At 39.5% G+C, this 26,370-nt stretch overlaps 3 protein-coding genes across 3 annotated transcripts; 2 read left to right on the top strand and 1 right to left on the bottom strand.

The window, feature by feature from the left end:
• The first annotated feature begins 76 nt into the window (after positions 1-76).
• rps6kl1 (ribosomal protein S6 kinase-like 1) lies at positions 77-6,611 on the top strand. Its single transcript, XM_017416680.3, has 12 exons — positions 77-184; positions 827-921; positions 1,001-1,174; positions 1,426-1,550; positions 2,161-2,253; positions 2,444-2,491; positions 2,937-3,069; positions 3,156-4,583; positions 4,672-4,761; positions 5,000-5,082; positions 5,181-5,276; positions 5,370-6,611. The coding sequence occupies exons 3-12, from the start codon at positions 1,039-1,041 to the stop codon at positions 5,478-5,480; spliced, it is 2,343 nt and encodes a 780-aa protein (XP_017272169.1). The 5' UTR covers positions 77-184; positions 827-921; positions 1,001-1,038; the 3' UTR covers positions 5,481-6,611.
• On the bottom strand, positions 6,481-12,512 carry dlst (dihydrolipoamide S-succinyltransferase). Its single transcript, XM_017416691.3, has 15 exons — positions 12,360-12,512; positions 11,429-11,462; positions 11,308-11,347; positions 11,015-11,076; positions 10,844-10,918; positions 10,704-10,759; positions 10,332-10,440; positions 10,070-10,240; positions 9,793-9,875; positions 9,608-9,705; positions 8,333-8,463; positions 7,876-7,949; positions 7,702-7,785; positions 7,436-7,603; positions 6,481-7,032 (listed from the first exon to the last, which is right to left on the bottom strand). The coding sequence occupies exons 1-15, from the start codon at positions 12,420-12,422 to the stop codon at positions 6,898-6,900; spliced, it is 1,383 nt and encodes a 460-aa protein (XP_017272180.1). The 5' UTR covers positions 12,423-12,512; the 3' UTR covers positions 6,481-6,897.
• A 1,767-nt stretch (positions 12,513-14,279) lies between these two features.
• Positions 14,280-23,476, top strand: prox2 (prospero homeobox 2). Its single transcript, XM_017412305.3, has 5 exons — positions 14,280-14,319; positions 15,844-17,420; positions 19,129-19,236; positions 20,516-20,710; positions 22,694-23,476. Exons 2-5 carry the CDS (start codon positions 15,864-15,866, stop codon positions 22,859-22,861), a joined length of 2,028 nt encoding a protein of 675 aa, XP_017267794.1. The 5' UTR covers positions 14,280-14,319; positions 15,844-15,863; the 3' UTR covers positions 22,862-23,476.
• The last annotated feature ends 2,894 nt before the right edge of the window (positions 23,477-26,370 follow it).

Below are 26,370 nucleotides of genomic sequence, written 5' to 3'. Positions count from 1 at the left end.
CTTGTGTGAAATGGTACCCTTATGTGACATCAAGCTCAGCCAATCATCAGCCTCGGCTGAGCTCTCTCCTCTTCCTCTCCTGCTTGTGGGATGAGTATGTTCTGAGGAGACGAGCCGATGCTGCTGCTGATGCTGATGCTGATGTCTGGTTGGGAGAGACCAGGCCATGCTTACCTCACACTAGGTACAGTGTGTCTTATCTCTGATTTTACACCTTGCCCTGTGATTTTACTGCATTTATTATGAATAGTGACTGGCTAGCTCACTTGCTCTGGAAGCTCATGTTGAAAGAATGATGATGATGGAGGACACTTAAGATGGAGAAACACAAGATTTTTAGCATTTCAGTGTGTAATAGCCTTCAGTGCTAAGTATGTAATATTTTATGTTTGAATAATGTAAAAAAAAAAGTGGCCTAATAGTTGGGATTTTTTTTACAAGTATAATCCATGCCAGCAAAGATTTTCTTTTTTCCTTCTTGGAAATAATCCTTTTCACCTGATTTGTGTGTGGGTAGGAATCTGTTTGGCTATAGCTTAACACACAGACATTCTTTTGAAAAATATATTGTTTAAATGATCTACATCAAGATTCTTGATGCCGAATATTACAGTTTCACCATGATGAGAGGGTAAAAAACGTATTAAGCTTGACAAAAACGTGCGTCAGTCCTCTGAATCGTCCCTCTGTCATCTTGGACATTTGCAGCTTTGTTTCTTTCCATTCATCAGAAATAGTAAGCACAAGCCTGCACTCACTTCCTGTTCTGCTCTCAAGGTTAACTCTTTGTTTCCTTTGGCTCGGATGATCATGCTCTGCTGCAAAGACCCGAGTCTTGGAGTCACTGGGCTCAGACACGTACTGAGCACAGTGTCAGCGGACAGAGATGTGTCCTGCTGCTGATAAGACACAGGCGCAAAGGTGAGACCCATGCTTTATTGTTATAGTGTTCATATCTTGTTTTTTTAATAGTATCTGTAAGTATCTGTGCTGTGAATAGGCCCAGCTGGACCTTGTTGGATCCTCAAAGACACAGAAATGGCAAAGAGAGATTACCTGGTGGAGGCAGCCAAGCAGATCCGCATGGCACTAGACAGTGAGGTCAATGAAGACTACGAGGCAGCTTTCAGCTACTATAAGAACGGTGTGGACCTTCTGCTAAATGGAGTCCAGCGTGAGTAAAGACTATTTGATATTTTGGGAATGTGACTGAGCTTTACAAATACACAGGTTTGCACAAGACAGACACGTGATGGGAGCATGAATAGAAACAGGAAGTCAAGCACAGATTTGTTTGCTGACAACAGAGTTTTCACATTCATTGTTAACAATCAGCTGTGTAAGACAGGGCAGGTTTCTCTGAGGCTTGTAGCTACAGTAAACTTTTTTTTTTATTGGTGCCTTAATGACTTTGGTTGCTTACAGTGGATCCAAACAAAGAAAGACGAGAGGCTGTGAAGAGGAAGACAACCCAGTATCTGAAAAGAGCGGAGGAAATCTTCATCACACATTTACAGGATAACCTCGGAAAGGGAGGCTCTCATTTAGGGGTAAGACAATCACCTTGTGTTTCTTCTTAGAGAAAATAAAACACGTACGATTGTGCAGTGGTAAGTACATAATTGAGACACAGTATCTTCTTATCCAGTTGTTAACACTTGATATGTCTACTTCAGTATATTTTAATTAAAAAAGAAAACTTTTTTAATTCAGTGCATTAATCTGAGTGTTCTTACTTTACAACTTTGGACATATGAGATCCAAGAGCTCATGTAGTTGTTTTTTTTTTTTTTTTACAATACTTTGTCAAAGATTAAATAGAATTAAAAAGCAACTTTTTTCAACTTGTGCCATTGGTTGGAGAAAAAAACCAAGACTGCAATGTCTTTCATTATTTTTCAGTTGTAATCCAGCAATTATTTAATCACAATAAAAGGCTGTTTTTAATGTATTTAAAGTCCAAAAAAAAGAAATTTTATAGTACGTTGAATCATTTTTTTAGGTACTTTTCCAGTATTTTTTTCAGTACTTAAATCAGAGTTTTTGATTCTTAAACCATTTTATTGCAGAGTTTATACTTGTAATTAAGCATTTTTCACTTTGTCTGTTTTCTGACTAAAGTGTTTTACTGGCAGTGTACTCTGTGTGTTTCACGATTAGGGCTACAGCAGTCTAAGATTTCGTCCAATCAGGCACCTGAGTTCACCTGTAGAGGATCTGGAGATGTGTAAAGTGGTGGGAGTCAGCGATAAGGTAGAAGTATTTTTCTGCAAATTCTCCATTTTTGTTGCAACTCACAGTGCATGTTTGCCGTAGTTAGTAAAATAGTTCAGTAAATGATCCACTCTGCTCTAACCATGAAAGTTCTTTGTCGTGAAATATACTGTAATAATTTACCTGCTTTACTGTGGTAACGTGAGCATGTTATTTTTTAACTCCAAAGGTCCTGATTGTCCAAAGTATGATCAACAAAGAGACGTTTGTTGTAAAGGTAAGAATTCATGACAGATTTTAAAGCAGACATACATAATCACTTAAACATACTGTGTAAATATTTCAATATACTGTACATTAGTCAGGATCAGACAGCTGAAGAAGGTTGATGGGTTGATTTCTGGCACCTAACTAGGTCATATACTCTGTGGTGACCCAGTCGATGTAAATAACCTCCATCCTTTCTCCTTCAGTGTCAGTCAGGATCGATCTGCCTGAGAGCCCTCACCCTTTAGGATGGTGCAAGTGCTCCTCATATTTCAACTGAATAGTAGCACACTGTATATAGGCACACATTTCCAACAGGATGATTTGAACAGTATTTTATAATTTTACATCAATATGTGTTGTTGTTGTTTTAAATTAATGCAAATAATTTTTCCAAAATAAAAAATACAATCCATTTAATTCTTTCTAAATCAGTTTTTTTTTTTTTTTTGTAGAGCCTGGTCAAATCAAGCTGGGAGAGCAGGGACCAGCCGACCATTATTCCTCAAGGGGTGCCGTATATGGTTAAGTTGCTAAGATACTACGTCAGCGAGGATGCTGTGTACCTGCATCTAGAACACGTGAAAGGTGAAATGTTTATATCTGTTCCCACTGTTGATGGACCCTTGTTGTGAAAATGTTTAAGATGGTAATAATTATTGTGATTTACTCAGGTGGGAGGCTCTTCTCCAAGTTGCATAAACTGAAAAATGAGAAGGCCAAAGAACACCCAGAATGCTTCACTTCTAGCCAACATATGAAGACCAAGATGAAGACCAGCCACACCTCACCCACGATCAGCACAGACTACCAGCACAGCAGCAGGAGCACAGCAGTGATTCCAGACAAACTAACCGATGAGAGCCCAGATACAGACTTTCCAACCTCATGGGATAAGACTCAGCAGCGCCTGGAAAGCTGTGGGACGCACACCTACATCGAGGAGACGGGTTGTTTGCAGAATACGCGCTCCGCAGCATCATTTTATACCAAGCTCGATCAGTTAACTTTGCTCTCTGGTCTTACTAGGACACAGGTCACCACCCACATCCATCCACCAGCTCCCAGTTTGTGTTTACACTCCAGTGAAACTCAGGAAAGACCTGCTCTTCCTCTCCTTTGCACTCGTGTCAGTCAAGCTCTTGATGTCATGTCGGAACTCCATAAAAGAAACGCAGGAATGGGGCTGATAGAGTGCAGTTTAGACTTTGAAGCAGCTTGGAAAGCTGCAGATCCATCACCCACTTGTGAGAGAACGAACCCCTATGCAGTGACTGACAATAATTTACCAAGAACAACTGCAGAAAAGACACCTCAGACAAATCAGACCTCATTTAGAAAAACAGGCTCACCTAAAAGTCAAAGTAAGGTTTTAAGTTCATCTCCTGCTATTTTGCATCTTCCCCTCCATTGCCAAACTCAAATCCATGGCAGGGCGTCATGGGGTACTAATGGTTCTCAGCAGGGATCTTTTGTAAATGGTAACTCTGCAGAAGTAAATGCAGACTCAAAGCAAGGCAGCAGCAGTCCAAGTGTTGAAGAAAGAAATGGAATGATAGTCATCAGGAGCACAGATAGAGCAGTGTTTTCTGACCACATGGATACAAGGATCATCTCAGAAAGATCTCAGTCATCTGTTGCTTCCATTTACCCAAACAGTGCAGACAAACAGGGGACATTTTCAGGGCTCACAGGCTTCAGTGGAGGAAAAGAAGGTGTGGAAATAGCCTGTGAAGTCATGAGTTCTGGAGAAAAGAAGCCAACTTCAAAAGCGAGATCATTTGTAGGCTGGTTTTCCTCTGGACCTCCTGAAGCCTCAACTCAAACGAGTAACAAGGACGCGGATGGTTTCCTCAAACCACAAAGACCAGAGAAGCAAGAAGAAGACCAGATCATTGAGGTCGATGGCTGGTGTCATCTGCCTCGCTTCCCTGCCCAGACCTCAAAGCCTGCAGATAAGGCCGTGCAGACCTGCTGGGGACTTCCAGAAGCAGAAGTGCGTGTGTGGGGGGCACAGATTCTGTTGGCCCTGGAAAGTCTACATCAACAAGGCATCCTATGTCGGGATCTCAACCCCAGAAACATTCTGCTCACCGGTAATGGTGAGAGCAGCAAACAATTGTTAAAAGATTACACAAAGAAAAACAAAATACATGGAAGTTTAACTTGGTAAAAAAAATGTTTTCACAGGAAAGGTGTGTTTGACATTTTTCAGCCAATGGAGTGAGGTTCAGTCAGAGATCAGCTCCAAAGGCATGGAACAGATGTACTGTGCTCCAGGTAGGCTGACACTCTCTGGTATCATCTGCCACCTAGTGGCAATATTCAGCCAGTCCAAGAACGTCCCATGTATTCATCCATTACTCCATCTGTCTATTTTCTTCACCCGCTTCTCCTTTCCAGGTTGCGCAGCCAAATACATCCCACTAGAGGGAAATATAAAAAGATGTTTATGGACAAATGATAAAGAAAATCTGAGCATAAACATAACTGAACTCAGCTGATTGTGTGTTGACAGAAATTGGGGGAGTATCCAGGATTACAGAAGCTTGTGACTGGTGGAGTCTTGGGGCTTTGCTCTTTGAGCTTTTAACAGGAATGGTAGGATGATAACAGGACACGCATATTCAGTAGGCAATATCTCTATTTGGTATCACGGATACAAACCACAATGAATGTAAATATGTTTGTTCTTCCAGCCGCTGTGGCAGCTCCACCCAGCAGGGATCCACTCCCACACCCAGCTGGTAATCCCGGACCACCTGAGTGCTGCAGCTGCGTCTTTGCTCACAGAGGTTAGAAAATGGTCGAGCGCTGTTCCAGCTTCAGGAAACCTTGTTGGGTTAGACTGACATGATGCATGAATTCTGAATCCTTCTGCTCCGCAGCTGCTTCAGTATGATGCTGGTTACCGGCTGGGTTCCGGAGGTGGAGGAGTGAGTGACATAAAGTGTCACCCCTTCTTCAGTAGTGTCTCCTGGAAAGCTCTGTCCTGCTAGCAGAAGTGGTTGGAGCTCTCTCCTGGATGTAGCACTGATTTCAGCTGCGTTTTGTGCTTCCCAAAGAATAGGCTTCAACAACGGTTGAATAAAGATGTGAAACATGTCCCACACATAACAGCGGTGCAGATGAATTATTTTCAACTTTTAAGACCATTATGGGAACTGTTGAGTGTAATTAATGCATTTTTTAATAACCTTTGTATCACCATGCATGTCTAAAAATCCCATCTAAACCAAAACCACAACTTTTAAATGTTCTGTACAGAAGATGATAAGTAGCAAAGATAACACCTCAAATTAACATCTCCCCCCAACCCCCATTTTGGATGATAATAGGCTATTTTCAGTTCCACTTAGACCACAAGAACATATATGTTTAGACACAGCATTTCAGTATTAAAGAAATTAATTAGTGAAGCAACCAGTTTCCAGTTTTTAAATTGCAGGAGATACAACTTGAGCCAAAAGCTCAGTTTGCCTTCTTTGTTTCCAGATTTAAAGAATTATCAGACGCAGTTGGAGTGAGACTCAAATCAACCTCATGGAGTCAGTTAGATGGAGACAAGACAGCTTTTCATTTCTTTGAAAAGACAATCTTGCCAAAAACCTAAAAATCAAAGTAAATTAGGAATATTCGTGGTGTTTAAAAGCACGCCAGACTCATCTTATTTACCTTTTAAACAAGTTTCATGGTAAATAATGACTAAACCTTTTTGTCATCGTTGTAGACCCATTTAGTAAAGCTGCCTTAACACTCATCTGAGAAATTAAACTTTTAGCACTTTTTTTAAATACACAAACTGCCAATAAGAGCACAAACAAACATCCAAACCAACACTACAGTCGGGTAATGAAGTTTTTATTGTTTCTTTCTTTTTTTTTCTTAAATACTCTATCTCACACAGCAAAAAGTGAGTTTTCCTCAAATTCCATGGACTAGATGGCATAAAATCTCTGAGGATTTCTTTGCTTTGGAGACTTTAAAACACAGTGTTTGTTTTTTTTTTTTTTTTTTTAGCCCAATGTTTTCTCATTGTTCTTCTCTCAATAAAACTATGTGAAGCTGAAACTGTACTTGCCTGTCATCTCACAATAAGTGATTGTTTTTTTTAAGTTTATGTAGAAAATGACATATGGCAAAAAGAAGTTATAATTTCTTTTTTTGATCTAGAGACCAGCACCAGAAACCCCAGAGCCTTATCTTCCTCCAGAACAGCACCAAACCTTTCATCCCTGCCAGTCTTACAAATGTCCATTGCACAACCCAACTTCTTGCCACAAAATCTTTTTTTTTTTCCTAGTTAACCAATACAACAATACATTAACTGTAGTTATGGTAATGTTCATCAAGTGTGTACAGCCTCTGTTGGTGTGGGAGGTGGTTTGGTTGGGTCCGGAGCTGACAAGGAAGGGTTCACATGTCAAGGAGCAGCACCCTGGGGTCCTCCACCACGGACTTGATCTTGCGCAGGAAAGTGACGGCCTCTCTTCCATCGATCAGACGATGATCGTATGTCAGAGCAACATACATCATGGGACGGATCTCCACCTAGACAAAGGAAAAAAAGAAATTACAAAGAGCTGCTTCCCCACACAAACAGGACTGGAAAGCTAAATGGTGGGATTGACACAAAAAAAAATATTTGTTTTAGTTGTCTAGCGTACAGTTGAATCCACATTTTGATAAAACAATGTTTCATTTATACATTCAGTCGTCAGTTGTGTTGACAAAAAAAACAAATTTAAGTTTTGGACTGTTGATTCGATAACACAAATATGACACTATTCTTCATAAAACTTTCTCACAGTTTAACTCACCTACTCAAGACCATTACTAATAAATAAAAACAAAAAAACCCCTATAGTTGTTAATTTTACCACTGTTTGCTGGATTAGCAACAAGCAGGTATAAAACTAAGCACACTTCAGTAATTGTCAAAGAGGATACAAACCTTGCCACTGACTGCAACAGGTCTGTCAAAGATGCCGTGCATGCCTAAAATAGCAGACTGTGGCGGGTTGATTATAGGTGTGCCAAACAAAGACCCAAACACGCCACCGTTGCTGATGGTGAAGGTGCCTCCATCCATGTCTTCAACAGCCAGCTCATTCTTACGAGCCTACCAACACATTTACAATGAAAACATTTTACACAAGGTTTTTTAAAAAGCAAACATGAACATGATCCTGTCTCATAATGTGTGCAATGAAAAGTTACCTTTTCTCCCAACAAATTGATAGCCTTCTCAATATCAGCAAAGTTCATTCCTTCTACATTTCGTATTACAGGAACCACCAAACCCTGAAGAGAGAGAGAGAAAAAAAAAGACAGAATGTTGCAGCTTTCATTTTTAAAAAAGGCTGTTGTACAATTAAATCCACTTGTCTTTACCTTTGGAGTGGCTACAGCCACACTAATGTCAACATAATCCCTGTACACAATCTCTTTGGTTGTGTCATCAATCACTGGAAACAGAAAACATGAAAACTGTATTGTATAAATGTCAAATTTATCACCACCAAAACTTTCCTATCAAGATGAAGTTCTTGTCTTGTGAACCACGTTTTGTCTCATGCAGTTAAAAAGTTGTGGTAAGTAAACCCGCAGACCATTATAGATCTTTGAAATGTATCAACACGGACCACCCCTGCTTCACTGCGGTCTCTCTAAATAGGTCAAAGTAGTCTAAAGGAAGTAAATAAGTTAGAGATGGTTTTGAGGTTGGGCGATAAAAAAAAAATTTCTGAAACTTCAATCTTTTTCTTCACCACATACACTTGGCAACGTGCAAAGTGAAACTCAAACCCCAAAGTGAAGGTCTCTCAGCCTTTAGAGGTGAATTCTTTACCGGCATTGACAGCAGGTTGGTCAGACAGTGCGTGAGCAGCAGCCTTGACAAATGCCGACATGAAGCCGAGCTTGATGTTGTGTTTTTTCAGGAAAGCATCTTTGTGAGCCTTCCTCATCTCTGTGATGTTGCTGCGAGATGGAGAAAAGGAAAGTTTAGATCAACGCAAGGTGACATTAACACAAGCAGGTCCGAAAAGAAACAACGAACTGTGTGAATGAATGTTTCCTTTAAAAGCCTACGAGGTTTGGGAAAACCTACAAAGTTTTATGAAAACAGTTTATTTGAAAACAAACAATCTTCAGTTCAAACTACTAATGAATCCAGCCAACACAACTAAAATACACAGAAGGGTTTTAAAAAGTTGCAAAAATCCTTGAAGATACAAGTGATATATATGATAGTGAGGAATAAAGCTAATAAAATAGGGCTGCTAATTGTTTCAGTATTGCTCATTTTTCACTTGTATCTCTCGTTTTAATTGTTTGTTTTCCTGTCTCTAACCCTGTTGAAGTTCTAGGGTTTCGCCGCTAACGTAATTAGCCCCTCCCAAGACACAGACTCTCCGAGAAAGGAGAGAAGAAGCGATAAAAATCTTCACTTTCTAGGGCCTGTAAATCTTATTGGGCTGTCATAAAAGCCCATATCGGTTGAGGCAGCTCTTCCACTCAGAGCGCAGGTCTCTGTGGGCCTCTGCAGATGCTTCAGCCTCCTGTTCTGACGAGTTCCTTCGGCTCCAGATGAGCCCTAGACTGGGAAGTCTTCCTCCAGACCGTCGATGTCAATCCGATTAGAATGCATAGAAAACCCTGAATAGCCGAAAGCTGACACCACACATTTGCGGGGAAAAGAAACCCTCAAAGTGTCCTCTTCAGCACAGGGGGCAAGTGCAGACAATAACATTTCCTTGTAAATTAATAAAAACCTGTTTTAACCATTTTTATCTTTGTTTATGATGAAATTATGACCAAATATTTACATTCCAGTGTTTAAGAGGATATTAGGTTTCAAAAAGCTTTTCCTATTGGGCAGATTCCAATCTATAACCATTTGTGGAAGTGTTGCTTTGCCTTTTATCTGTGGTATATGTCGTACTTATACTGGAAAAGCCTGTATACATACACAGAAGAAATAAACAAGAAATTATGTTATTTTTCTTTTCAGTGTGCACCAACTATGCTGCAATAAAGAAGAACACACAACACACATAAACATGCAATCTAAAATAGACTTGAGGGTTTAATAATATAGGTCAACTTAATGGGAATTTCCTACCTCATATCAACCTCATTAAATGTAGTGAGCATAGCACAGGTGTTTTGGGCTTCTTTCAGTCTCTGGGCAATTCTTAGTCTCATGCGGTTCATCTTAACCTAAAACACACATGAGCATCAGTCCCTCTTTCTTAGAAAACAGCATAATTAAACCAAACCGTAACGCTAAATGTTAAGGTAATTTACCCTGCTCTCTGTCCTCGCTGCTTTAGCACCTCCTTCTGCAGCAGCTGGCATAGCTGGAGCAGCAGTGGGCTTGATGGCTGAAACTTCAAGAAAGATAGAAATAAAAGTACCATTTAGAACCTCTAGCCACTGACATTCAGTGGCGCAGCTAAAAAAAAAAGTGACTGTGTACTGAATCCCAAACAATGATTAATCGTAGAAGCTAGAGGTCAAAAACACAGATGTCAAACGAATCGCTTCTCACGTGACGCGGGCCGTCTGTCGAATCACGACTAACCCGGTTTGGTGTCCTTAGCATGTGCTGGCACAGGTGGCACAGGGGGCATGGTGGTGGGAATGGGGCCCACAGCTGAAGGGGGAGGAGGAGCTGGAGCGGCAGAAGGTGGTGGCGGGGCTGTCGCAGCTGGGGCCTCGGGTTTTGGAGCTTCTGCAGCTTTGGGAGCACTGGCTAAAGATACAAACAAAAACAGTTTAGACAACATGGGTTTAAAGCTTTATCTTTAATCTTGCGTCTGTAGTAAAATTCCAACCCGACGTACCTCCTTTTTTAAGCTTGAAAAGTGGTGTTCCTCCTTCAACCTTCCCCCCATCTGGAACCAAAAGCTCCTCAATCACTCCAGCAGCAGGAGAGGGAACCTGCACCGATGTCTAAAAGCATTGAAAATATATCACATTCATATTTACAAAAAGAAACACAAACAAAATGCCAGGGTTTTGGGCAATTAGGCAATTAAAAGCAGCACACCTTTGCAATTTAGCTGCACAAGTCAGTAATTCATTGTTCCATTAAGTATTAAATAAAGTGAATTACAGCTATGTAGTGAAAAAAAACATGCCTAAAGTATTTTATTTAATTTGTTCTACTACAAATTCTAGGATTATTGTTTTTGTTGAACATTCATTTAGTTTACCTTGTCCGTTTCAATTTCACACACCACCTCATCCTCAGAAACAGTGTCTCCAACAGCTGTAAAGAGAAAAACCTTGTTTTAGTAAATGGCTGCATCTGATAATAAGCACTTGATGTAGCTTTATCATCTACAAATGTTACCTTTCTCCCACCTCACATCCCCCTCTGTGACAGACTCTGCAAATGCAGGAGTCTTGACTGTGACAACTTCATCTCCTGAAGAACAAAAATGGAAGGCATGGTATCGTTTCACACATCAGTAAATGCTCTCCATCATCAGAGTGGTGTAAAAATGAATGACAGACTACATACTGTAGGCTACAGATGTCCTGAAGTATTGAATTTGGAAGATGCTGGATCGGGGACTGTATTTTCTACAAAGGAAAAAAAAAGGCAGCCTTTAACATTTAAATAAAATAATAAGCATCTTTAAGACTTGGCTTGTATACAGAAGCTAGCCATTTCTGAGGAATCATTTGTAAAGATTAAAACAAAAATAGGTCTATAACTATATACTATCCAACTCCATCACAACATATTAGTGATGATGAAGAATTTATTCAAGTTTTTTAGTTCTCTCTATTTTAGTGAATGCATGTACTTACACATTGTTGTTAGAAGTGATAGGATGGCTAGCTGATAGAACTGGTAAAAGGAGGAAAGAAGAAGCATGTAAACAACTTTCTGAGATAATAGAGCCTGTGCCTGAACAGTAAAGGAACATACCTGCCGTGGACCGACGAGCTAACACATTATTCCCCTGTGAAAAGATGCAGAGCTGTCAAAAAATCTGCAACTCCTACATGAATAAATCTGTTGCAAAAGATCCTCTATTAATCAAAAATTATGCACCTAATCACGTTTCTTTAAAAAAATAAATAAAGCCAAATACCTAATTAAGAACTCGGGGTTGCATAAAAAAAGCAGTAAGTAATGCTGAGAAGTCAAGTGCTGCTGGTCAAAAGTCACTTTAACTAGATGACCTTTGGCACCATTGATGAATGTATTAGTCAAAATGGTGGTTAAAGTGGTTAAATATGAGAACGTCACCATTACATGGAAAAGAACATCTTTTGTACTTGATCAACACATTGAATCATCTGCATTTAGGTTCAGGAATACACTGACAATGATCTGAGCTCAAACTAAAACTGACAACTTAGCAGCAAAACTTTGTAATGCAGTTAATCGTGAAACTTATTTTGGAATTACGAACTTAATATTTACATTACAATCACGGGACTGCTTATTTTCTCACGTTCACTTCAATATGACCTCGACATATTGACAACTAGTACGAGCAGCTAACAAATCTGACCGGGCGTTCAGCTAATGTGGCTAACATGTCCTTATAAATATAAATGGACAGATGCGTTGACTTTTACATGAACATTGGGCGGCCACTTTCTGGTTAGTTCAAACACCTGCAACATTAGTGTTAAATCTCAAATCTTGTTTGCAGAAATGCTTGTGCAGAGAAGTGTCATCCTGCCCTTGGCTCACAATGTTACGGCCTGTCCGTGGCCTACAGCAGCGATCGGGCTAATGCTAATGTTAGCGCGGATAGCTGACCACACTGCGGCCTCTTCCGCACCCAGAAGCAGCGAGAGCCATCCCTCGCTCGGGAAACTGTAGGTTTCATTCGTCTGTTGCCTACCTGGCGGATGGCAGACAGGGAACGGCCAAAATTCCTGGTGAAACACCGGGAATGGGATAACATGGTCACCGTGTGACAGCAGCCTGTCAGCGGAAGAGAAACTCCGGGTCAACCCAACAAGACAGACTGAGCATGCGCGAGAATCCAGGAAGCGACGTGGGGCAAACCAAAAGTGAAGGAAATGGGGCAGAAAGACGAGTCCATGCTGTGTGAAGACCTTAAAGCTCCTCTGTGCTGAAAGTTAGTCACCTTAAAAAACTAATAATAAGTTAATGATAATCACTCTTAAAACACTCAAGATGAATAAATAATAGGCACACTGTAAAGTGGGTTTTTGTCTGTTTGTTATTCCAGCGTAGTAGCCAATTTCATGTGAATTTGGCAAAAGATTAGTGGCATAGTTGTGATAATATTCAAAAATTAGTTTAAAAATACAAAATAAACATTAACTTACAATTCCAATTCTAACTGAATTTGTGGTTTATATCAACTCTGTTTGTCTGTTAGGCATGTGGTTGGATAAAATGTGTCAATATTATTAGTTCTCTGCCTCTTCTGCCTGCTTTTAGGCTAAAGGCCATCATCCAAGAAGTATTTTCTGGGTTTAATACAGTCCTTACATTAACTTTTCAAAAAGTTAAGGATTTCATTCCATCACACGACAGTTAAAGATTGCCGCAACGACTGGAAGATGAATCAAATATCAATCATAGGCCTCGATACAGTTTTCTATTGTACCAAAACAAATTATTTATAAACAAATATATGCAGTTAGGTTAATAATTTTATTCTGAAGGAGTTCCCATCAAAGTCATTCTCTAAAGACAATGATGTTATTGTCTGAAGAAGTCTCTGACTGAAGATATTGTGTTGTTCGTCAGTATTTTGTGCAGATGGTTTGTAGAGTTGTTCACTGTGTTGGTGTAACATTCGTTATTTTCCTGCAGTTCAGGGGCTCCTAGTTCCCAGCTACTAGTCAGGCTCCGATGCTGTCCAAACTCATGGCTGCCAACACAGAAATAAAAAAAAATGTGTAACATTCTGCTGCAAACACCAAATGACCCATTCGTGCTCTACAAGGAGAGTCTGCTCTATCAAGTCTCAGCCCTAATATTGTATTTCCAAACAAGCTGTCTATAATCCTTCACCACCTCCTCATCCTCATAGAAAATATTTTTGATTTAGTCCAACTTCTGCTAAAGCACACAGTCACCTCCCAAATCTGATTTATTTTCAAAGTGAGAGGATTGTTCCTAGACAATGACACAAACGGTGTCCATTGCTTTCTTTAGGCAGTTCATTCACCTTAGAAAATGATATTTAATTATGTTTTTTTCACATTATCTTTATAAAATGGTCACAAAGGCTTGGGCAAAATAAGTAATACTCCTCATGGATCTTATGGAAGTATCCTCTTATAATGTAGCGTAGTTCAACTTCTCAGATTAGTTATATTAGATAGACAAGACCAACAACGACTTTACAATATCGACAGTTAATGATTTGCATCATTTTTTAGGATCATTTGCTTTCTTCATCTGTAAATACTAAAATGCAATGTATTTGCTTTTGCAAACACGTTTAGCCTGCTAAATCAAATTGGACCATTCTTGAGGAGTTTCAAATGATTGAACTCATTAAACATTCAATTCTTTTTGTGTTTTATACCTGACTCATGTGCAGCTTTACCTTTATACTGACAAGCAGATGATCAGGGCAGATCCACTGAGCTGTGCTTCTGTGAATGAGCTCTTTCGAAGTGCCACAGGTTTGTTTCTCAGTAGACTGCAGCAGCAGCAGACCACCGTCACACACACGCGTGTCTGCTGTGGGTTTCCGAGCTCCAGTAGCTCCTCATGGCTCCGCCCTGACTCTGATGCTTCGACTCTCCTGCTCCGGCAGCGGAGAACTGACAGTCTGCGCAGGCCGGCAGCTCGGAAACACGTCCACAGCGCAACAGGTAAGGTCCCACCACCGCAGCACACCTGACCCTGGCTGTGGTCAACCCGCAGAACGTGCGTGCATGCCGCTCACTTTCCTTCTGCACTCAGGACTTCAGTTTAGTTTCACTTTAAGAAACAAAGATTCTCACTTGTTACTGTTTTCCTGGCAACTAGCTGCATTAGTAGCTTTTTTTACTGAAGTAATGAGATTTTTACTTATTTTAAGAGAATGTTTCTTAATTTTTTATTTAATTCAAAATGCTCTTCTTATATTCTTTCAAGACAAAGTACAGCCAAAGCAATGAATAAAGCTAAATAAATGTATATTAAGTAGTAATTATAGGGATTTCTTTAAAACAGTTGATTTACAAGTTGCCTCACTACAGTTTGAAATAATGCTAAGAATAATACTAATATTGGTATACTAATACTTCAACATATAATAATATTAATAATATTAATAATAATTAAATTTTATGAAAGCCTTGAATTATTCCACTCTGCTCGTTTGTCTGTGTAGCTTTGACATGATTAGTTTTAAAGTGGTCTGGAGCTTTATTTATGCAAAATGTTTAAATTATTATTAAGAAAACCTTAATTCTGTGCCAATTAAATATCGTATATATGACAAGTTTTCCTTTGACAAAAAAAGTATATTTCATCCTCCTACACTTGAAAGATAAAGCACTTTCTCTTCTTCTCATCTGATATTTGTTATTAGTTAAAAATTTATTTGAAAGAACAAATGTGTTTTAAATTTAAGTTAAAAAAAATTAAACAGACATTTAAAGACAGTGAAGCCAGTCTCCACAAATTTAGGCAACATAGTTTTAAAAATAAATGAATAAAATTATTTTATATAAATAGGTTTATTATTTTTTAACACTGACAATCCGCTAGATCATTCCAACAAAAATTAAAACAAAGAAGATTTTCTTCTGGTAGTTTCTCCTCCGAATAAGTCATACGGTACTCAGTGCCGTGTATGTTGTGTGATCTGTGGACCTTTATGAGCTAAACACACCTTCAATCAAAGTTTTTCTTATTGTCTGTATTCAACATTATTGCAACCTAAAAATGAGAGTACAGAAACTTTTTTCTATTTAAGATTGGTATTTAATAATGTACTATTTTTTTCAATTAACTTGTGATACTAAAAACATGTCTGTACTCCGATAAATGGCTTATTGCAAGGCTTAAATTAATAGTTATAATAATTTTTAATGATTTTAAATAAAGTAAGTCTTATCTTGTTGAAACCATAAAGAAACATTACGTACCACTGTCATGACAAAGCAACGTGTGTTTATTTGTTTGGCCACGTACAGCAACTTTGCAAATAAAGATGAAGGGAAATGTGCCAATTGTGTTTTTTATCAGGTAAATAAAAATACAGGATTTAAGAACCACCCTCAAAGACTGATGACATTATAACTTACATTTATTTTTTATTATGCAACCTGTTTTTGAATAACTGAAACCTTTGAATTACTGTGATGAGTTTAGCGTGTATCATATGACTCATTCTTCGACATGTGTAGTGAGACGACCCACAGTGAGAATGAACCGGAGTCTCCCTGAGCAGAACATGCACAACTCAACTGAAGGCCTCGAAGACGACAAACCTGAGGTGATGTTGCCCTGCTTTCGCAGAAACATGTATGACGAGCCTCTTGCCTCGTACTCAAATGGCTCCATCATCTCTCAGCTCCTTCACAAGAAAATTCAGAACAAAAGGGCCCTAGATGAAAGTCACTTTTACCTCTCCACCTCCACTGCTGCTGACTCTGGCCAAGAGGACCAGAGCAGTGTCTCCTCAAAAGACAGCATCGTGGAGGCTGAATCCCCCAGCAATCACGTCTCCGCAGGTGTCAGCCAAGAAGGAGAGCATCCCATGACTGATCACTTGCAGGCCAAAAGAGCCAGAGTGGAGAACATCATCAGGGTCATGGCTGGCTCTCCCAACAGCAGGCAGCAAGGAGACAGTGAGAGGTCTGACGTAGATGTCAGAGACTTGAGGGAGGCCAGGGAATCCTTCAGAGAGAACAAACGTAAGCAAAGGTTGCCTCAGTATCAGGAGCACAGCACTGCAGGAGGACAGATGAACAGAAAGCCTGGCGGTGGGAGCAGCAGTGGGGACAAAGGCAACAACAAGGAAGAAGAATGTCACAAGTTGAAAGAGCAGCTGCACAGCATGCAAAGGCTCCTGCATCAACTCCAAGAAAAGTTTCTGCAAGTTTACAGCCAGAAAAACCTCAAATATGAAAACGGAGATGCAACAGAAGTTGATTCTGAGCATGAGTTCCTGGGAGAAAACATGGAGTCGTACATAAGCCACGAAGAGGATTTTGAGAGGGACGACAGCATGGTGACGGTGGACTGTAAGGAGAAAATAAAAGCTGTTGGTTACCTGGTTCAGGGAAGAGAAAGTCAGAACCTGCAGGAAACTCTGAAGCAGGAGCTCTCCAGTGCCATCAATGACTGCGTGGACAGGGTGTTCAAGAAAGTGTCTTCCACGGTGCTGGACTTGTCCCCTCAGCAGCGTGTGTCCTCATCACCAGAGATGCAGATCAGTGTGGGTGCAGACAGGACAAGCCACCCCACTAATTCCACCTATGATGAGTCCCAGGTTGAGGAGGCTGTTGTGAAGTCCCAGTTGTCAGAGTACTATGAAAGCTCAGAGGATCAAAGCACACAAGACCAGACAGAGGCGCTTTCACTGGTGGTCCGCAAGCCAACAGCAGCCCCTGTGAGCTCAGTCACTCCAGCTGTGAAAAGGCCTTACGCCGTGCACCACACACCTTTTCAGTTCAATTACGCCACACCACTGCATGAGAGCCACATCCTGGAGCAACTTCTCAAGTACGGGCCCCATTCCAACTTTGGAGCTCTCCCTTGCATGCCCCCGTCGATGGACAGGACCTCCCCAGACTCGATGAGCCTGTCCTGGGACACCGTCGCCATGAGGTCCAAGGTGACATCCAGCCACTTCGGCCACCACCCCCGCTCCTCCTCCATGGGGGCGCTGGCCGTTGATAACCTGTGTCTCCCTCATGTCAAGATGGAGAGCGGCGATCTGCAGAGCATGGCCGAACGAAACCCCTACATGTCTCTCAATATATCCTTTGATTCTAAACGGTTGAACTACTTTGATTTTTTTAATTCTCTAAAGAAAATTTGATTAAGTTGACTGTCATTAGAATCCACTTTTCATGTTTCAGTAAAAATGATAGATACTGTTATAGCCCTATCTGTGTGAAGACTAAAAGTATCTTATATTAGAACGGCTGCAGGACTCTCTGTACATATTATATTATATTTTCACAGTTTGCTGTCAAATCTTTGTCTCCAGTAATATTGTTTATTTTAGTCACCGTTTCTCAGAGCATTTTTAGTCATCCATATAGACGATATTTACCTTTTATTCAGTACAAACTTCCATTATTTTTAGCTCATGCATTTGAACAATGGCTGGTTGAGGCTCACTTCGACGTGGGCAGTTACAGCAACAAACTTCAAGGAGAATTTTGCCTTTGATCTCGCTAACCCCACAGAAAATTACAGCATCTTCTTTAATCTAAGCCGAGTAATGACTTTAAGTCTAGAAAAAGACAAATAAAAAGGAATACAAGGCTTTGATAAGAATTGCCAGGAACAAAAGCCAATTTTTCAAAGGCAGAGAAAGCTTCAGTCTCTGTTTCAGGAAGAATCGTTTTTTTTTTTTCTTTTTTTTCTTTTCTTTTTTTTTAGACTTGAAAAGGTGCAGGATCTATTTCTCCATCATCAGAGTGATAGGGGTGCATCTAAAAGGTCACATCTGAGTGCTGGTGGAAACCACAAGTGGTTCCCAACCATAACACTTGAGCTCTTGTCTTGAGCATATGTTGTTGGATCCCTTTGTCAGAAGGTATATGACTGAAAAAGACAACAAGATAACAGAACTATATGCAAATCAGCTTGTTTCGTTAAGGAGAAAAATGTGTTTTTGTTTTGTTTTTATTTTCTTGTTACTTTACATCTTCAACAGGATTGGAAAGATATCTACATGCATCCTAAAAATAATGTAGCTCATAACCAGCATAAATAACCAGCAGTTTAATCCAAGAGGTGATGGGTTTGGTCCGTCTTTTTGTTGCGAGGTTTTAGAGAAGTACATTTTGTGGTAACGCTCAGGATTCACTTTACAGTGCAGAGAGCCCTGTTTCTCTTTGAACAATTCTATATAAATCTTTCATCCATACTTCCTTATTTCAAAGGCAGGGTTCCCTTATAAATGTGTGGTGTGGTGACCTGCTAAGAAGATATTATGACCTAAGGCGGTGGACTATACTGGAAATGGTCAGAAACTTCTAAAAGAATCACATATATTGCAATATATTTTGTAATTTATATTCTAAGTTTGACAAATAATTGGGAGAGTAATTTGGTACTTGGGTACAGTGAAACTACTTTGAATAAAGAGGACATAATTTAGTTTAGGGGGGAAAAAAAGGCAACATATGCTGTCTTTAAATCGCAGCACTTATATATGGCTATGAGCATCTTGTTTCAAAACATTTCAAAATAACCAGCCTTAACTCCCAGGCATGAAGTGCTGTGTTCTCTAATTAAAAATCCCTAATCTAATTTGTAATTCTGTTTTGCCAATAAGCGCATGTTAGGATCATTATTGACTTCCAAGTTAATGCCAAGCTGTTCTTTAGCGAAATTTAATTTAGGCCGAAGATGAGGCAACGCAATACTCTGGTTCCAGTATCACTTTGTCGCCGGGCTTTGTGGTGTGTGTTTGATTTATTTGTCAGTTTTCCTTAACTTAAGCGTGACACATCCAGGAGGGTCTCACTCCGAGTCACCTGAAGAAGGCGAAGCTCATGTTCTTCTACACGCGCTACCCCAGCTCCAACGTGCTGAAAACCTTCTTCCCTGATGTCAAGGTGTGTGTTTACGTGTTCTAAAACGAATTGGCAGCACATGTCAAAAGCCGACAGGAGTGTTTGTGCTGGGTTTTACCCTCGGTGTCTACTTGTCACTGTGTGTTTGGGAGAGGAAAAAAAAAATCAGCAGTGTGGCGGAGGAGAGAAACAAAAACGCAGAGGGTTTAAATAACAAAGCCACTGAGCTGCTAGTATGTCCTGGGGGCAGAGGGAGATACAGGGGCATTCTCTCTTTAAAAAAAGCCTCTCCAGTCAGCAAATGGAGTGACAAAAGACTCTGTAGGCAAGGCATTGCTATTGAGTGTCAACAGAGAGTTGGTATTAGAGACTTTTGCAGTTGCAACCAGGCGGTCCCAAACAAAACATCCTGTGTGTTTTTGGCCTCGTCATCCTTTTTCTATCATCTTTCTGTCTCCTTCACTGCTGTTAGCTGTTTTCTCCCAGCCTGATGTATCCTTTCTACCTTTATTGTACCTGGATCAGTTCTCCCTCCCTTCCAAGGTCCTCCATATTATGCTGAGCTTTCTTTTCCGTCTCCTTCCCTATCTTATGTCCCGGATCTCTGAGCCTGCGCTGGCCCCTGACTCTCAGTCTGCCATGACCCCCAGGGTCAGGGGGGAGGATGCTGTCGCTGCAGCCCCTGCGAAACGTCTCCTCCTTGCTTACAATCCTGCGGTGGGAAGTGGCACTGGACAAAGGAGCAGATAATCCCAGTGTCTGATTCCATCCTATCAGCCCGAGTCAATGAGAGGGAAGCTTCCTTCTGTCCTTATGCTGCCGCTTTCTCACCCACCGCACCAGAGAAGAGGCGTCTTTGATGCTTGCCCAGCCCTTAGGCATTTTTTTTCTGTCTTTCTGGATGAGAAGATAAAACAACAAGACTAATGTCAAGACTATCTTTAAAAACACAGACTTCTGACAGATGTTTTTTTTCATCTCAGACATTGGTGGGAAAAGATTGGTGAAATTAATCTTGCATAGAGTGACCATTTGGGCTAACTAAATCCAGATTTGCACCCAGTAACGCTAATGGGTGAAGCAGAAAGCCGTTAATGAAGAATTATATTCTTACAGTTCTCTGTGAAGTCTGTGATTTCAAGTTTTAATTCTTTACGAGTCAGATTCAACAGCAACGAGTCCTGTATGTGTAAGGGATTAACTGTTTCACTCCAGAAAACTGGAGCTGAAAGTTTTGCTGTCAGTGAGAGAATTTTTAACGCAGGGCCGTGTTAGTATGAAACCTGCTCAAAAAGCAAAACCGTTTTCTCTTCTTTTCCAGTTCAATCGCTGCATCACTTCTCAGCTGATCAAGTGGTTCAGTAACTTCAGGGAGTTCTACTACATCCAGATGGAGAAGTTTGCTCGCCAGGCCATCGCTGACGGCATCACCGAAGTCAAAGACATTACAGTCAGCAGGGACTCCGAACTCTTCCGGGCACTGAACATGCACTACAACAAAGCCAATGACTTTCACGTAAGTCTCATCTATTAGTCAAACACAGCTGTTTGACAAATCCAGTGTTATTTTTCTTAAAAGGCATTATTTTAGGATTATCTGACATGATATTTGCTTAAACTTATTTTTGGCTCTGTTTTTCAAACCTGCCTCTGTAAAGCATTTGTTCCCAAACTTTTCAGGTTCTGACCCACAAAATAGCCTCAGTTACAAACATCACTAAAGAGCCAAAAATCAAGAATACAATGACATCCTAAAAAACTACTGAAGTATTTTTTTAAATCAATGTATGAGTCCCATTTTTACATTTTATAAGAATAGTGGCAAAATGTGCTATTAACAATTATCTCAAAATTTATTTTGATGACAGAAAATCCTGTTAAAATCTTAAACTTGATGTTTTAAAGCCCACAGTGAGGTCCTGACCTTAACTTTAAGTTTCACAACGTTAAAGGATTGGATTTAACTTTAAAAAGTTGTCAGAATCACAATTTTTTTTAGTCAAGCGTTCAATATTTATAGGTAAAAGCTTGATGTAAATGCTTCTACAGCTTTTTATGTTATTCACAATGTATTAGACAAGGAATTTTTGAAATATTTTTTGTTATTTGAATTTACTTACAACAATAAATATGTATACTCCTAATGCATAGACAGGATAACTAACTGAACTAATTTGTGATAACTCTAATTTTAGTAACCCAGTCTTCTGATTAGTTCTCTTGCAGAAAGTAATTAAACTATGTCAGGACCAGATCTTTCTGGTAGTTATAGGACTGCAGACGTAAGACCTCCATGTGGCTGTGAGTATGTGTGATTAGGTGCTGACCTGTGTTTTATGCTGCACCTGTGGCTGACCGGCCCTTACAGCCATTATCTAAACTCCAGAGTGATGCTTTATCAAACTGTGGGAAGAGGAAGCCACAAAATCCTGCTAAAACAACTCCGGATTAGAGGACCAGCACGCCTGAGTGAGACAGAGATTGCTACTGATGCGGAATGCTGAGAAAGACGCTGTGGATTTCAAGGGAGAAGGCCGTTTGGTGGGAAAGGGATGGGACCGTTTTCTTTACCTTGGGACCAAGACATTCCTTTCCCAGGGACGCTTTTGTGTCAGGAGACGATGGGAAAGAAAAATAAGTTATCCAAACTGCTGTTGTGCGAACTGGCAACTGGATGGGAAACAAGTGCTGAGGAATGGATTCCTCCCATCATCCTTTGCCTTTGCCTCTGAACTACGTTTATTGATGTTTTATCAGATTCTGCTGTAGCTACAAGCCAACCCAAATTCTCACTACGTGATCCAAACTAAAACGAGATCAGTTTAACACAGGGTCTATTGAACACTAAGTATTGGTAATGGTTTTGTTTGTGTCTGTATGTGTGCACATGTTTGTGTTTGTTCTTGTATAGTGTTAGTAAAATATGTCATGAGCCACTGAACAGAGTTTAGTGAAACTCAGATTAGATGTACACCTACAACTCATTAACATTTGGAGTCACCACGATTCAGGATGGCCATCACAGCTAATCGACATTAATCTTCTTGAGACCTTTCAATCATGCAAAAAGTGAAAATAAGTCTGTATTTTTTCAGCACAAGATAAAAGATGATTTAGTTTAAAACTGACATGAAAGATAGCGGGCAATATTCATTTCTTCAATGAATGCTAAGCCTTTAATTTAAATACTAATTGTCCCATGTTATTGGTGGAATAGCTGTTTGTCAGAAACTCTTACAGTTTAGGATCAGTAAACAGAGTCTAATGTTAAGTTAATGTCTGCTGCATTGCATTTATTGTGTTCAGAGAACAAAGAGTTGAGCTTCCTTTCATCAGTTTGGCTGTTTGAAGGATCAACGGATCATTCTGCAGGTCTTCATTTCACATATTTAGGAAAAACAAAGGCAGAGTGTTTGAAACGCAGCTTCATGTATGAAGCTTCTTCAACGCAAGACTAAAGTTTTCCTCTTTTCTTTGATTTTCCCCTCTGGTTTTCCAGGTTCCTGACAGATTCCTCGAGGTTGCCGAGCTCACCTTGCATGAATTTTACAACGCCATTTCTGCAGCCAAAGATTCAGACACCTCCTGGAAAAAGGCCATTTACAAGGTGATCTGTAAGCTGGACAGTGACATCCCGGAGGAGTTCAAGACATCCTCCTACTTGTAGGTTGCAACCAAAAAAATAGATGTACAGGTGAATGAGTTAGTGATTTCTCTGTTTATTATTATTATTTTTTTGTAAATTGAGATCATTTTTCTTCTTCTAGTGTGTTTTAGTGAGGTCAAATGCAGAATTTCTTTAGTTCAAAAGTTTGCTCATACATATGCACACACACACACACACACACACACACACACACACATTATTGTAAATTATAAATTCATTCACAAATCTTAATTATTGTGATCTGTTTGATAAAATTAGCGATCAAAATAGACAATCCCCTGTGATTTTCATTAGTGTTTATTGTGTTTTGACAATTATTGAGTTCGTAGTTGTGCAAAAATGTTTACAAAGATCAGATGTTATCATTCATGAAGTAGCTTTACATCTCAATGCAGATATTAGTTTCTTTTTTATGCCATTTTATTTCTTAGTAGTGTATGATGTGTAAATGTACATGCACTGCTGGCTGTATGTTGTATAATTTATTATGTTTTTTTTTTGTCTGAATGCACATGTTTTGCTTTTATTATCACGTGTGAAAGTTCAACTGTTGTCTTCTTAAGAAAAAAAAAAAAAATCAAATATTTCACTCATAAACATTGTACTGGATTATTATTAAAATAAAAGATGCACTAAATAACATTCAAAGCTAATGTGGTATTATTGGTTTTAGTAATATTTTTCACATTTTAACGTTTAAAGCAAAAGACTGATAAAAATGTCTGATAAGCGTTCCAGCGTTCTGCCCCTAAGGTGCCTCTAATCCCCATCCAGCAAACAGCTGTTGAAAACTATGCCGTTCACATTGTTCATCGAAGCTGATTCAAGTCAACTTTCTAAGGCCCGCATTCATTGTGTGGCCGATGCGGATGTGGACAACTGCCATGTCTTAAAAACAGCCACAATGCATTCCCTCCTCATGACTAATGCCCGAGGTGACCTCATATCACAGTTGTGCCACCGAAGCAAAATTCCACAAACCTGTTGACTCTTCTTCTTCCAGGCATCCACTTCCAGGGAAGCTGATGACAAAACACACTCTCAAGTTTGGGGAATGTCAAAAAAATCACAGACTGGAATCAACTGACATTCAGAAAAAAAAAAAAAAAAAATTAGTCGTAAGAGTTTAAATGACTTTTAGGTGTTAAAAACTGCTTTTGCACTTTTTAAATGTTTTCAGACGATTTACAACTTTTACTAGAAACCCCACAATATTAGCATAAAAGAACAGAGGGACTGAGTGGGAGTTTACAATGTCAGCACCTTAAACCAAACATTTAATTGAAAAACCTGTTAGGCACCCAAGCACCAATTACATCAGAAATGATAACATTAAGGAAATTAAAACATTGTTCGAACCAGCTGATGACAAAGACCAGAGACAATAAACCTCTCTAATCTTTTAATAGACATTTCTTTTCAATTACGTCCAACTTCTTCTGTAAATTGATTTACATTCTCAACCCAATTAAAAAAAGCCTCCCACTGAAACAAAGTGCTTTGCCTAAATTAATTTTGTTATGTGACATTTTCTGAACAAGACTTGGTCACCTCTGCTATAATGAAAGAAAACAAATTACATACCTTCAGTTGTTTAATTGCCTCAGGGCTGACAGGGCCCCAGACTTAAACAGCACAATATGAAATTATGTTCAGTGTTGGGAAATCTCTGATAAAAACAGAGCCTCCTTTGTAATGAAGATGAAATGAAAAGAAAAAGCAACCAAAAAAAGATTAAATTAAAACAAAAGCCTAGTTTGAGCAGATGCACTTCATTATGTGTTTGACCTTTTGAAAATTCAGTATTATAAAAAATCTTATTGCAGTTTGAAGTTTTTTTTTAGTTTAATGTTTATAAACAGCAGGAAAAAGAAACTCAGAGTTCTGTGGTTCTGTGAACATCACAGAAGAGCAACAGCACCATCTAGTGACGATTTGCTGCAACTGAAACAACTCTACCTGCCTTGTCTACTTATTCAAAAATCAGATTAAGATAATGCAAATTTTCTATGGATATTAGATGATTTTTGCAACTCATTAAATAAAAAATTATAAATAAATGACTTTAGAAGTATTTTACATCTATCATCAAATGTTGCGCACACAAACCTCCACACATGCAAAGATGTGTCACTGCGTGGGCATTCAAAGGCAGCTGAGAGAATCTTGACAGCATAAACACAAAACTCTTAAATAATTTCCAAATTATTAATGAAAATAAATCAACATTTTACTTTATACTTTTATTAATTATGGCTTTCTAGAGGCAGTGTGTGTGGTGGAGTATTTTTAGATTAAAAATGAGCCGGTGTCTCCTTAGCAGGGTCCTACAAAGACAAAGGCAGGATCAAACACCCCTAAGCAAGAGACAATACGACCTGTGGGACTGGGGGCACTGGGACAGCCCCTCTCTTTAATCTCATTGCTCATAGATATGGTCTTTTGGCAACTGTAGTGGCGCTGGGAGCAAAAGGGAGTGTAACTTGAGAATGGAGGCCGCTGACTTTAGGCTGCCCTTCAGACAACCACTTCTTAGTGTAGTTTAGACTGATCACCAGTAAATCTTTATTAATTTTAATTGGAGCCCCCATTTAAAAGAGCAATTAAAGCGGATTAATCGAGCCCATCCCGTATAATGTCTTCTGTTAATTAGTTTGTCAGCACTGTTTTAATATCGCTTAATGACTTCATATTTCAGGGATGACATTAAAGGGATGCTGAAGGAAAAGAAATGGCCTTATCACAAAGCACTGCTTTAATGGGAGATGTCCCTCCTCCCTCCCTGGCAGTGGGCAAGGTCAGGCCTGGGGTTGCTGGGGAGGAAGAGGCTTCAGGGTGCCACCAAGACAGCCACTACCGGGGATGCTCTGCCTCACGATGGAGTGTTGCACAGCAGTTTCTCAGTTACGCGCACAGGCCATGGTGGAGAAAAGCTGTTTGTCTCATTTTACAAAGAAACTGTTTTACAGAGCTGTATTGTTGTGATGCTATTAATTTACAGTACTGTGCGAAGGTTTAAACCACCCCTATTTTCAGTGTGTTTGGCTTCCAAGGAGACAGACATTATTTTAAAGTGATCAATGGGATTTGCCCTCTTCAAAAAATGTATCAATTTATTTTTATTTTTTTGCTGCTTTTTAACTCTCTTTGCCCATTAGTTGTATCTGGTTATGATAGAAAAGTGTGCATTTGTGCTTTATACAATGAAGAAAGTGGACAAAACTATCTACAGCAGATGAACAGTAGCTGAATATCATGTTTTTATGAAAAACAGGGAAAAAAAACAGCAGATCTGACATAGGACCTGAAAACTGCATCATATGTCCTTCTACGACAAACTGAGCTACTTTTATTGTTTTTCATATGTTCAAAAAAAAAAAAAAGAAATGAGAACAAATTATGTAATTGTGACAGACTGCTAATAACACAGTGCCTGAAGATCCAATTTTAAATTACATCTTTGCTAAGTTTTCTGTAATGTGTTGACAAAACACTGACTCAACAGCTGA

Source organism: Kryptolebias marmoratus, linkage group LG10 (assembly GCF_001649575.2).
Source record: "Kryptolebias marmoratus isolate JLee-2015 linkage group LG10, ASM164957v2, whole genome shotgun sequence".
Classification (NCBI taxonomy): Eukaryota; Metazoa; Chordata; class Actinopteri; order Cyprinodontiformes; family Rivulidae; genus Kryptolebias; species Kryptolebias marmoratus.
Note: the sequence above shows the minus strand (reverse complement) of the source record. Positions and strands in the feature narration are given on the sequence as shown.

Coding starts and splice junctions, on each gene's coding strand:
- prox2 (XM_017412305.3), top strand. CDS start 15,864: ATGAACCGGAGTCTCCCTGAGCAGAACATGCACAACTCAACTGAAGGC. Junction 17,421..19,128: donor ACCCCTACATGTCTCTCAAT/ATATCCTTTGAT, acceptor TAAGCGTGACAC/ATCCAGGAGGGTCTCACTCC. Junction 19,237..20,515: donor CCTTCTTCCCTGATGTCAAG/GTGTGTGTTTAC, acceptor CTTCTTTTCCAG/TTCAATCGCTGCATCACTTC.
- rps6kl1 (XM_017416680.3), top strand. CDS start 1,039: ATGGCAAAGAGAGATTACCTGGTGGAGGCAGCCAAGCAGATCCGCATG. Junction 4,762..4,999: donor ACAGATGTACTGTGCTCCAG/GTAGGCTGACAC, acceptor GTGTGTTGACAG/AAATTGGGGGAGTATCCAGG. Junction 5,277..5,369: donor CTGCGTCTTTGCTCACAGAG/GTTAGAAAATGG, acceptor TCTGCTCCGCAG/CTGCTTCAGTATGATGCTGG.
- dlst (XM_017416691.3), bottom strand. CDS start 12,422: ATGTTATCCCATTCCCGGTGTTTCACCAGGAATTTTGGCCGTTCCCTG. Junction 10,919..11,014: donor CAGGACATCTGTAGCCTACA/GTATGTAGTCTG, acceptor TTTGTTCTTCAG/GAGATGAAGTTGTCACAGTC. Junction 10,241..10,331: donor TTTCAAGCTTAAAAAAGGAG/GTACGTCGGGTT, acceptor TTGTATCTTTAG/CCAGTGCTCCCAAAGCTGCA.